Source organism: Myotis brandtii, unplaced genomic scaffold (genome assembly GCF_000412655.1).
Source record: "Myotis brandtii unplaced genomic scaffold, ASM41265v1 scaffold274, whole genome shotgun sequence".
NCBI classification, from domain to species: Eukaryota; Metazoa; Chordata; class Mammalia; order Chiroptera; family Vespertilionidae; genus Myotis; species Myotis brandtii.
This window is the reverse complement of record NW_005360425.1, coordinates 2,990,305-3,002,503: the sequence shown is the minus strand read 5'-3', so window position 1 is coordinate 3,002,503 and position 12,199 is coordinate 2,990,305. Positions and strand designations below refer to the sequence as shown.

The following is a 12,199-nucleotide window of genomic DNA, read 5'->3' as shown; positions in this document are numbered from 1 at the left end:
CGCAGCTTCCGGGTAAGGTTCTTCCTTGCTTAGCTCGGCCGGCAGGCTTCCTGCTCATCGGGTCGCTCCTCTGCTCTTGGAAGTAGGGAAAACGGGCTCGCGTTCCTGTGCCACGCGTAGCTCGCAATTTGAGTGAGGTGGCAGATCACCTTCTCTGACTCCCGATTTTGTCATCTGCAAAGCGGGAATCATAGAGGAAGACATCTGGAGTTCCCAGGTTTTAAAAAATCAATTGTCTTTAATTAAGTGGTGAAGAGACAACGTAACAGTTGGAGAAATACTAATGGTTTGCCCACGGTATACTATCTATGATTGCATTTACTCCCTTCTTGCCTTCGCATTTCCAAACATAAATGTAAGCACAGTTTGCGCACAACTTTGTATCCTGTTTCTTTCGCTTAACGTCTGGGTTTTGTTTTGTTTTTGTCATAATAGAGTTTGTAGATAAGTTTGCATAGTACATCTGCAAATGGCGATATAACATCCATCCGTTGGCTAAATGCCCGACTGCTGAGCTTTTCGGTTGTCTCGGGGTTTAGGAAGGACTAATGACGCGGCAACAGCTTGGAGCATAGCTTTTTCCCAGGAGTTGGTTTTTGAAACTTGAAACTCCCGCCACCCGAGCTGCGTCCTGACGGCCCCGCCCACAACAGAGTCGTCACGTGTTTAACCTCTGCATCGCGAGGGTTTCTGGGAGAGCGTGTACTCCAAGAGCGGAAGTCCCGGGGTCTGGCACGTCATTTCCTGTCTACGAGGGGAGTGCAACGGCTGAGTTTCCCCTGCGCTCCGCGGATATCGCATCATGAAAGAGGTGAAGAGTGAGCGGGAGCGGGGGAGCCGGCGCAGGCACCGGGACGAGGACGCGGTGGCGACGGCGACGGTGGTGGTGAAGCAAGAGCGCCTCAGCCCCGAGGCCGAGACGTCCGGCGAGCCGGGCAGCCCTGGTCACCGCGGGAACCGAGCGCAGAGACGTAGCCGGTGAGTGGGAAGCCGCGGGGCGGGCAGGCGGCGTTAGAAACACACTTTGAATGCGGAGCGCAGGGCTGGCCGTACCGGTCCAAGTACCGGCGGTGCTGGTGTTATTGTTGATTTGTCACTAGCGTTGTCGCTGCGCGTGAAGGGCCTAGTGGACAGGATCCCACCTCTTCGGGTCTGTGTGCCCAGCACTTAGCGGCCAGCAAGGATCATTTTAAGTTGAAACGAAAGGTTTTCCCCATCTGCCTGCGAATGGAGTGTGGGCGGTGTCTTTCTAATGATCTGCCCCCAAAGGTTTCCACATGGAGCGCCCAGCGTTGTCTTGCTAGGCGCGTTCATTTATTCGTTCCACATAGTTTTACTGAGTACCTGTTATGTGCTGAAGACTGCCCCGGGTACCAGGGCTGAACGGTGAGAGCCTCGTGTGGTTCCGCTGGATCCCGGGTCAGGGCACAAGCAAGAACCAACCAGTGGATGGTATAAGTACGTGGAACAACAAATCAATGTCTCTCTCCTCCTCTTCCTCCCTCTCTCTCCCAAAAATAAAATGAAAGATAGATGGACATTACCCTCTTGAATTGATGTCCTCTGACCCTGAGACAAAATAACTAGCAAATAAAGAAAATAGTTTGTTAGTAACAAGTATTACGAGTAGGTTAAAACATTTAACGTGACAGATTGGAGGGAAGTGGGAGAAGGCTGCTTTGAAAAGGTGCCAGTTGAGCTGAGACCTGAATGATAAGACCCAGGCAGGGGAAACAATGTGTGCAAAGAACCTGTAATGGAATCAGTTGTGATTGTCTTATTTTTTATTTTATTTATTTATTTATTTATTTAAACATATTTTACTGATTTTTTTACAGAGAGGAAGGGAGAGGGATAGAAACATCGATGAGAGAGAAACGTCGGATCAGCTGCCTCCTGCACACCCGCCACTGGGGATGTGCCCTCAGCCAAGGTACTTGCCCTTGTTTGGAATCCTACCTGGGACCCTTCAGTCCACAGGCCAACGCTCTATCCACTGAGCCAAGCCAGTTAGGGCTTATTTATTTTTATTGATTGGTTTAGAGAGGGAGGAAGGGAGAGAGAGGGAGAAACATCGATTTTTGTTCCACTTATTTATGCATACAGTGGTTGACTTTTGTATGTGTCCTGGCTGGGATGGGACCTGCAGCCGTGGTGTATTTGGATGACACGCTAACCACCTGAGCTACCTGGCCCGGACAATTGTGATTGTCTTAGGAATAGAAAAAAATCCAGTGTGGTGATCAAGGAGAGTGGTTGGAATGAGGTAGGAGAGGGAGGAGACGGCAGAGGACTTGCTGATGGATTGAATGTGACTGTGGGGGAGGGGTGTGGACGCTGTGGGGGAGGGGAAAAGGGGTCAAGGATGACTTCTAGGTTTTTGGCTTGAGCAGGGTGGTTGGTGGTGCCACTGACATGGCAGAGACTGAGAGAGGAAACGTTTTGAGGGGTCGGGAATCAAGAGTTATGTTATCTAAGTGTGAGAAGGTTTGGTAGGCAGTTATGTCTGTGGGTCTGGAACTCAGGGGAGACTGTGGGCTAGGAAGGTGAAGCTCCTGACTCCTGTAGTGTGAAAAGCAGAGACCTTCACAAACCTGATATTTGAAGGTAATTTACATGGGGGAGGGAAATGGAGATAAAATCCTGTGTGTGCCATTCTCTTAACAGATCCCCAGCCAAAAAGAAAAAGTCCTCAGGGAGAAGAAGCAAGTCTCCTCGGAGTAACAGAAGCCGAAGTCCTCACCACTCGACAGTCAAAGTGAAGCAGGTAAGTGGATTGAGATGTTCTGGTGCTGGGTCTGAATCTAGAGCCTGTTACCACCATCGCTAAAGTCTTGTGCATGTATTCACCTGCATCTGCCATGGGATTTTCTCAAAACTGGGTGACTTTTTTACCTGCTTTTTTGTTGAATGAAAGAGAGTATATGCCTGTAGTTGTAAAACTAATATAGGCGTATACTCTTTACCTTGTTTCTTGCAATGGTGACCTCTATATAGTCAAGACATAAAAATATGCCCTGACTGGGAATCAAATGGGATCTTCCGGTGCAGGGGATGCTGCTTCAACCAATTGATCCTGGGCAGATCTTACATATTTCTTAAGTGTATTCCTGGGTATTGAGTAATTTTTGTTACTGTTGAAATGAGACATTTTTAAACTGTTGGCATAGGAGAAAGCTAGCTTTTTCTAAACACATTTATCCTGTTTGTGACTAGTTAGCTCTCTTTGTTAGTTCTATTTTCTGTATATGATCCCTTTTAAGTTTGCCTGCAGGCACTCCTGTTTCTAGAGCTCTGAACATGGGCTGGCACTGTTAGAGCTATAATTGGGCAACAGCATGGGATACACAGTCAGTGTGGCCTTGCATGGAAACATAACCACCACTGATAACCTTATTTCTGTGGGGCATTTTGCTTTTAAAATATATATATATTTTTATTGATTTCAGAGAGGAAGGGAGATAGAAACATCAATGATGAGAATCATTGATCGGCTGGGGATTGAGTCTGCAACCTGGGCATATATGCCCTGACTGGGAATTGAACCATGACCTCGTAGTTCATAGCGGAAGCTCAACCACTGAGCCAGGCTGGCTGGGCGGCATTTTGCTCTTGAATGCCAAAGTCCACATCACAAATGACTTTTTGAATGCAGCTTGTTCATAGATTTTGGACTGCCTTGAATTTACTGAGTCTGCTCAAATTTCAGGAGCGTGAAGATCATCCACCCCGGAGAGAACGGGAAGATCGGCAGCACCGGGAAGCATCAGAACAGGAGCACAGGCGAGCGAGGAATAGTGACCGAGGCAGGCACAGGGGCCACTCCCACCAGAGGAGAACATCTAATGAGAGACCTGGGAGTGGGCCGGCTCAGGGGCGTGATCGTGATCGAGACCTTCAGAACCTGCCGGCTCAGGAAGCAGAGCGGGAGTTTTATAATGCCCGAAGGCGGGAGCATCGCCAAAAGAATGAAGTCAGTACCAGCGGTAATGAGTCTCAGGAGTTGGTTCCTCCACCTGGTGGCAACAACAAAAACAAAGAGGTGCCCGTCAAGGAAAAGCCAAGCTTTGAACTTTCTGGGGCACTTCTTGAGGACACGAACACCTTCCGAGGTGTAGTCATTAAATATAGCGAGCCCCCCGAAGCACGTATCCCTAAAAAACGGTGGCGTCTCTACCCATTTAAAAATGATGAGGTGCTTCCGATCATGTACATTCATCGACAAAGCGCTTACCTCCTGGGGCGACACCGCCGTATTGCAGACATTCCAATCGATCATCCCTCTTGTTCAAAGCAGCACGCGGTCTTTCAGTATAGGTAAGTGCATTTGCAGAAAGAAAGTCAAGTGTGAGCAGAAGCTAGTGTCTCAGGATTACTAAATTTTGTGTGCATGTATATGCAAAAGAATCCGTACCCCTTATATCTAATATTCGTCTTAAGGAGTATTAATCTAATTACCCTTTAAATAGTTACTTATATTTATATAAGAGCATTGAACTTGGTGTTGGGAATCCTGCCACTCCCACTTGCCAGGTGTTTGACCTGGGACAAGCCACTCTCTGGGCCTCAGTTTCTACCTACCTCACAGGGTTGTTAAATGGAAATATAATTGAGAATATGTTGGCTGTATCTGTATCTTGACAGTTTGCACAATACATCTGCTATTGTTTGATCCTCCCATCAATCCTGTTAGGTGGATAGCATAGGTACTAATGTCCCCATCTGACAGTGAGAAGACTAACATTCAGCAAAGCCAAGTGACTTGCCTAAGTGGTCCCCATAATAGAACTCTGGCTCAAATCTTGTGCCCTTAACTTTGAAGTTATAAACAACCCCCAAAATTTTCTTAATTATGGCAAATTTATTGATTGATTTTAGAGAGCGAAAGGGAGAGAGAAACATTGATTTGTTGTTCCATTTATTTATGCATTCATTGGTTAATTCTTATGTGCAACCTGATTGGGGATGGAACCCATGACCTTCACATATCAGGACAATGCTCTAACCAACTAAGTTACCCGGCAGGGGCTGCATTTTAAGCTTTTGATCTACCATGAATTTCCTATCCACCAAGTACCAGGTCTCACCTTTTTACGAAGTATTATTTAACTTGCTCCTAATTTCTAGATTTAAGGTCATGTCTTCTCCTTGTTTCTTAGTTTGAACTTGAGCTGTATTGAAGCCAGGTATTTACCACATCTAGGCTGTGTTAACAAAAAGCTGGATGATCTGAGGCAAGATTTGGTCCACAGTTTTCTCTCTTTTTTTCTTTTTTATATTGAACTTATTGGGGTGACTGGTTAATAAAATTATAGGTTTCAGGTGTGCAGTTCTATAATACATCATCTATATATTGTAGTGTGTATTCACCACCCTATGTCAAGGCTTCCATCACCATTATCTCCCCCATATCCTCCTCTACCTACCCTCACCCCCCTGAGGCTTCTCTCTCTTATCTCTTCCAGGCTTGTGGAATACACCCGTGCTGATGGGACAGTTGGCCGCAGGGTGAAGCCCCACATCATTGACCTTGGTTCAGGCAATGGAACATTCTTGAATAACAAGCGCATTGAGCCACAGAGATACTACGAACTGAAGGAAAAAGATGTACTTAAATTTGGGTTCAGCAGCAGAGAGTATGTTCTGCTGCATGAGTCCTCTGACACCTCTGAAGTAGACAGGAAAGAAGATGAGGATGAAGAGGAGGAGGAAGAAGTATCTGACAGCTAGCAAACTAATAAACAACCCAAACTCTTGAGAGACCTTTCCTTTCTGCGAAGGCTTTGTGATTGACTCGAGCACCGTGGCGCTCTTTGTAATGCCTCTTATTGCCTTAAGTCTCTCTTCGGTTGCTGACCAGCTTATGTTATAATGTAAGAAAACTGACTTGTGTTTGAACTTTTTTCTGTGGCACATTAGCCACTTGCCTGTGGGCATATGTTTTCAGAACAGTCTCACCAACACATTGTGTTCTCGTAGAAGCATTGTGGCTTTAGTTGGTGCTTTCAGAACTGCTGCCTCGGAAACTATAAACCCTTGTCTAAAGGGGAATTGTGGCTTGTTCTCTTTGTACAGTTACTTTATTTATAGGCTGTGTGGACTGGGTTTGTTTTGTCTTTGTTCCTGGGGCAAATCCCTTAACAGAATCTTTCTAAGCTTTGGTTATCACCAAAACAGCCTCCTGTATATACCAAAGCTTTGACCTGGTTGAGCTCTTGAGTCACAGAAGTTGATTTTGCACTTCTTTTTTTGGGGGGGGGGGGATGGGAATTTACCACATGACCTCATTATTGACTGTTGGACTTAAACAGATGCTTTAAGAGCCTGCTTAAGCATTTGACTGTACAGGAAGATCATGACTACTGCCAGTGGGGGCCGGTTTAATGTCACGAGAGGCTGAGACGCATCGAGGATCTGTTTCCTGTGAGAGAATTCTCGTTTCTCCATGGAGCGTGTACATAACAATTTTGACCATCTTATCTGTTCTTCAACTTTGCATTTTTATTCAAATGTTATCTCTTTCTCTTTTGAGAAACACACTATTATTTATGTGGCAGGGTCCTTGCTTTCTTCTAGCAACATGTGTACATGTCTAAAGGAGGTTGTGTAGTTTACATGTTTCATCTTTTTAAAAACATCTAGAGAGGTTGTATTTACCTTCCCAAGGCTGGAAAGCATGGGAATTTCCTAATTTTCCACTAAAGGAATCTGTGTAAGTAGATAATTCATAACTACTTACATATATATAGTGTGAATATATATCTAATTGTGTATGAAAGAGCTGCAACTGATTTTCATATGAGGATGTTTTGTGATGTAAATGTAATGCTACATTATAGGTAAAGTCTCCCTGCATTTGAAGAGCAGGTTTTCATTTATATGTATTTTTGGGATAAAAAATAATAAAATTTGTAAATATAGCCCCATATCTTGGCAAGTGAGTGTTGGTCCTTGTTGAAGCAGCAGTGCTTTCTGTATTGGCAGTTAAGGGGTTTTCTTTCTCAGAATAGAGTTGGGGCAGGTTATATGTAGTGGGCCTTTTACCAGTTTATCCCTGCCCTCACTAATTCACCCTCAGGTGGTGATGGGTGTGGGATGGAGAGAAAGGAGAGATCATACAACTCAATCATTGCTGCTGCTAACTATTCCTCTTGGGTTGAAACTTACGATACTATTAGATTGTCTTTATATTGTTTTTCCATTAAGGTCTCACCCATGTGTACTCGGGGGAGCAGCTGACTAATGTTTACTCAAAAGAAATGAAAAGATCCTCTTTGAAGAGTGAACACTTAAGGTTAGTAAGATGAAAGGTTAGATGAAGGGAAGCTATAACCATGTAAGAGCAATTACCATTTCCCCACTGTGTTCTACATGGGCTACTGTAATGGCTGTTTTTCTAATTTTTATATGTGCCATAGATCACAAACTACATATGTGCATATCTAAAAGGTGTGTTTTACTGTGATGGATTTTTGGATTATTCTGTTGATCCAGACTGATGATTTTGTCTTTCAGGGATTTAGGCACTAATCTGGCATCTCACCTCCGGGCCTCCTTGTTCAGTTTGTGCTACTCCTACTACTTCCTGGAGGCCCTGGGCTTTGCTTCAGATGCCATCCTGATGGGCACTGTGGTGACCATTTTTGCCTACATATTCAATAAGAGGTCCCAATTGTGGAGTAAACTTTTGCTTCCTGGATTAAGAGATTCTTCATGTCAAATATCTAGGAAGGTGCTCTCCCTCCTTTTTTTTTTTGAAGAAAGAGGGTTAAAGGAAAGACATTATCCATCTCCAGAACCAGATATCACCAGCAGGCTTCTCATTTGAAGTTGACATAATCCTAAAACTTGCTTTTTTAGTACATTTATTGCTTAGAAACTCATGTTCTTCTAAGCCAGCGGTTTTCAACCTGTGGGTCGTGACCCCTATGGCGGTCGGACGACCCTTTCAGAGGGGTCGCCTAAGACCATCCTGCATATCAGATATTTACATTACGATTCATATCAGTAGCAACATTACAGTTATGAAGTAGCAACGAAAATAATTTTATGCTTGGGTCGCAACATGAGGAACTGTATTTAAAGAGCCAGAAGGTTGAGAACCACTGATCTAAGCTATTTGCAACTTCCTTATTCCCTATCTTTTCTCCACCCTGGTTGGCTTGTCTGTAAATCATTTTCAAAATCAAGTAATATGTAAAACAGCCCTTTGCTTCTGGGACCCTTCCCCAAATCCTCTGCGGTGGTTCTACATTTCTACAGAGGTATGGGACAAGATCTTCAGATTTTCTCCATCAAACCTTTTCCTAGTCATCTTCTCATTCCCTCATTCTAACCTTGACCAAGGACAGCTCATTAAGTGCAGCTGGTAATTGTTTTTAAAACATATTTTTAGTGATTTCAGAGAGGAAGGGAGAGAGAGAGAAAAAGAGAAACATCAATGATGAGTGAGAATTATTGATCAGCTGCCTCCTGCACGCCCCTCATTGGGGGTTGACCCACTAGGGATTGAGCCCGCAACCCAGGCATGTGCCCTGACTGGAAATCAAACCGTGACTTCCTGGTTCATAGTTCGATACTCAACCATTGAGCCATGCCAGCCGGGTGTAGCCGGTAACTTTAAAATACTTTTATTGTATCCTGGTGATAAGTGAAAGCTATCAACTCAGATAACTGAAAAATTTTAAAAATTATGTTACTGTATTGAGTATATTAGTATACAACATGGCTTGGCTTCAAAAGGCTTAGAACTTACATATTTTGAGTTATCATTTAATATGTTGCCCAAATGGTAATATTTTTTAACATCTTTCCCTTTGGGGAAATTTGTGGATGTGAAGAAAGAAGATACGACGTTAATCAAAGGGTGACACACTCACCATGCCAGCAGTGCCTGCTTGTGAGCCCACAATGTTCCTGGACATGTGAGTTTATATGAACTGAAAGGGCTACTTGATTTAAATTAAAGCTTTGGAATTGAAAGCTTCATTCAGTCTCTTGGGTGGTTTCCAGTATATTTATTAAATGGTAAACAATTTTATATGACAGTTGATTTGTTCACATGTATTCTAAAGTTTAATTCACTAAAGCAATAGTTGCATAAGCTTGCTATGCTAGCACTTGGTTTACAACTGTAAGTTACAAGCAGGGAGCAATAATATGGAGGCGGGCTGCACCGTGGGCAAGAGATGGCATTTAAGATATGTCTTGGAGACTAAGTGAATTTTGAACCAGTAGTGGAGGAGGGCATTGTTTTACACCGAGCAGTCCAGGGGACAGCAGGACGGGTGAGGATGTGGAAAGGATCCTATAAAATTTAGCTGTTTAGCTGAAGGCCCACAGCAAGTTGTAGAGCTAGGAACCTCAGTCCAGGTTCAGTGGTCTTTCCTCTGGACCCTTGCTTTTCACCTCCCTAGCAGAGCTTAGTGGGGAGACCTGAGAGAAATAGGCTGTCCTATTCACAGAGGGTTCAAGGAAATCACAGTGGGTGGGATTTTCGGGGGAAGAGTGGCTCAGGCAAATCCTCACTCGGCACCAAGTCATAGCCAGAGCTGCTTGGAAATCATGTTGATTAATAAAAATAGACAAATATTCAATAATTGGGTGCCTAAGAAGTGCTATGAACTGAGACCTCAATAATAAAACTGGCCAACACTTAGGAGCACTTTCTATGCATGAGCACAGTTCTAAGCATTTTACATGGACACTAACACTTTAACTCATTTCTTCATAATCCTGTGAGGCAGGCTTCTTTCGTTGTTCCACTTTGCAGATTGGAAAACTGGGGAAGAGAGAGGTTACGTTTACAGTGGTAGGTAGGATGGATTCAGACGTAGTCACTCTGGTTGCAGATGCCACATTCTTAACTACTATGATATATTACACCCCACCCCCCCTTTTTTTAAGAGAGTGGCCCAGCCGGTGTGGCTCAGTGGTTGAGCATCGACCTATGAACCAGGAGGTCAAGGTTCGATTCCCAGTCAGGGCACATGCCCAGGTTTCCGGCTCGATCCCCTGTAGGGGGGGTGCAGGAGGCAGCCGATCAATCATTCTCTCTCATCATTGATGTTTCTCTCTCTCTCTCTCCCCCCCTCTCCCTTCCTCTCTGATATCAATAAAAATATTTTTAAAAAAAAGAGAGAGAGAGAAACATTGGTGTGAGAGAGACACATTGATTGGTTGCCTCCCAAAATCGAGCCTGCAACCGAGGTACGTGCCCTTGACCAGAATTGAACCCGAGACCCTTAAGTCCCTGGACTGATGCTGTAATCACTGAGCCAAACGGACTAGGGTTATATTGCGTTTATTTTTTTTTTATTTTTATTTTTTTTAATATATTTTATTGATTTTCCACAGAGAAGAAGGGAGAGGGACAGAGAGCCAGAAACATCGATGAGAGAGATCGATCAGCTGCCTCCTGCACGCCCCCCAGTGGGGACGTGCCCGCAACCAAAGTACATGCCCCTAACTGGAATCGAACCCGGGACCCCCCAGTCCGCAGGCCAACGCTCCATCCACTGAGCCAAACCGGTTCGGCTATATTGCGTTTATAGTTATGAGATGCATAAGGTCTGGCCCTCGCAGGAGCTACACACAGTGCTAGATAGAAGAAGCATTGGGAGTTACGGAAGCTCTGAGAAATAGTATTCAACAAAGCCTCAGTAGTCAGAAGAATGAGCAGTTACTCAAAAGAGGCCAGTGGGGATTCGAAAAGAAAGGAATACATATTTCTAGGGGAGAGACTAGCACTAGGAAATACCTGAGGTGGTAAATTAATGAGGCTTTAGAAGCACTTAAAGTTCAGTTAGGGAGAAGAGGGTGAGTGTGACTTCTGGATTCTGATAATGAGGGACTAAGTTATTTTTGAAACCACATTTGATCTAAAGGCAAACCATATTTGATACTAGCAAATCAGACCTTACTCTAGGTTGCATGAGATAGAAGTCAAAACCCACATACAATGGGTAGTATAGTAGATGTTTCCTATGAAAAGCTGGCATGCCAAAGGGCTGTAATTTTCAGAATAAAAGAGTGCATCAGAAATAGAATCCTCCCAGGTATTTGTAGCCTGGGAGCTCAGGAAACGTCAAGCCTTGAACTCCATTTAAGATGACCTTGTACTATTAGTGCCTTCAGGTATCTGACAGAAATAGGTGAAATTACTCTTTAGAGGGACTTTTTAATTCCCCTCCAGTTATTTCCAAATTTTCCCCCAAATGATACAATTTTCTTTTTTAAAAACACACAATAAAAGGCCCTGTAGTCTAAAAATCACCTGAACTCATTGTGAAATCTTTCCTGCACAAAGTCAAGAATCACACACACTACCGCTGGCCCTAGGCAGACCCACACAGGGCCAGGCCCCCTTTCCAGTAACAATGGAAGGGAGGGAGGGAGGGAGGAAGGAAGGAAAGAAAGGAGGGAGGGGAGGGGAAGGGAGGGGAGAAGGAGGGAGGTGGAGGGGGAGGGAGGAAAATATCCTACCTAGATTCATGATAGTGAAATTTGCAGAACCCTGGAAAGTGGAGAGAGCTGAGGCTGGAGAAGTAAGCAGGGGCCAAGTGAAGACAAAGTTAAGGAGACTGGACTTAATGTTAAAAGCTAACACTTAGGTAGTGTTATTACAGTACTTGCCAAGCCGGGGCAGACATGAAGTGATTTACTCCTCACAGCAATTGTATTATTTACTACCTCCGTTTTACAGATGAGGAAGTTGAGACAAGTGAAATTTGGCTACTTGCCCAAGGTGGCACAGGTATCAGTGGTAGAGGTAGGATTTTGAACAAGGTACTTCTGGCTCTTTTGAAAAACTATACATACATTTCTTAGTACTTGTCTCTATAAAGGACGATGGGAAGCCAGGGGCATGACACAACGTTTGTTTCCCCAAATCAAATGATCCTGGCATCCCTGTGGACCATGGACTAAATGCAGCTAAGTGTGGAAACAAGTCTGTTGGAATAATATAGCTAACGCTAGGGCGGGAGTTGGCCCACAAAAACAAATGGATTTGCGAGCTCTCCCGGAGGCCGGCCAGGGTGCAGGATTAAGGTGCGAAGGAGGGTGAGGATACGAAGGCTTCCAGGTGTGTCCTCACGCTGTTTGCGGTGCCTGTAAAGGTAAACCGTCCACCAGGGGCGGAGTCGCCTGTACCCAGACCAGAGAGTCCCACCGCCGGGTCCCCAGACTGGGGGCGCAC

The 12,199-nt window shown here is 44.6% G+C and overlaps 1 protein-coding gene across 1 annotated transcript; it reads left to right on the top strand.

Annotated features, from left to right (window-relative positions):
- Positions 1-718: 718 nt before the first annotated feature.
- On the top strand, positions 719-8,988 carry SNIP1 (Smad nuclear interacting protein 1). The gene is made up of 5 exons (XM_005868615.2): positions 719-978; positions 2,668-2,767; positions 3,710-4,317; positions 5,466-7,294; positions 8,841-8,988. The coding sequence occupies exons 1-4, from the start codon at positions 803-805 to the stop codon at positions 5,728-5,730; spliced, it is 1,149 nt and encodes a 382-aa protein (XP_005868677.1). The 5' UTR covers positions 719-802; the 3' UTR covers positions 5,731-7,294; positions 8,841-8,988.
- Positions 8,989-12,199: the final 3,211 nt, after the last annotated feature.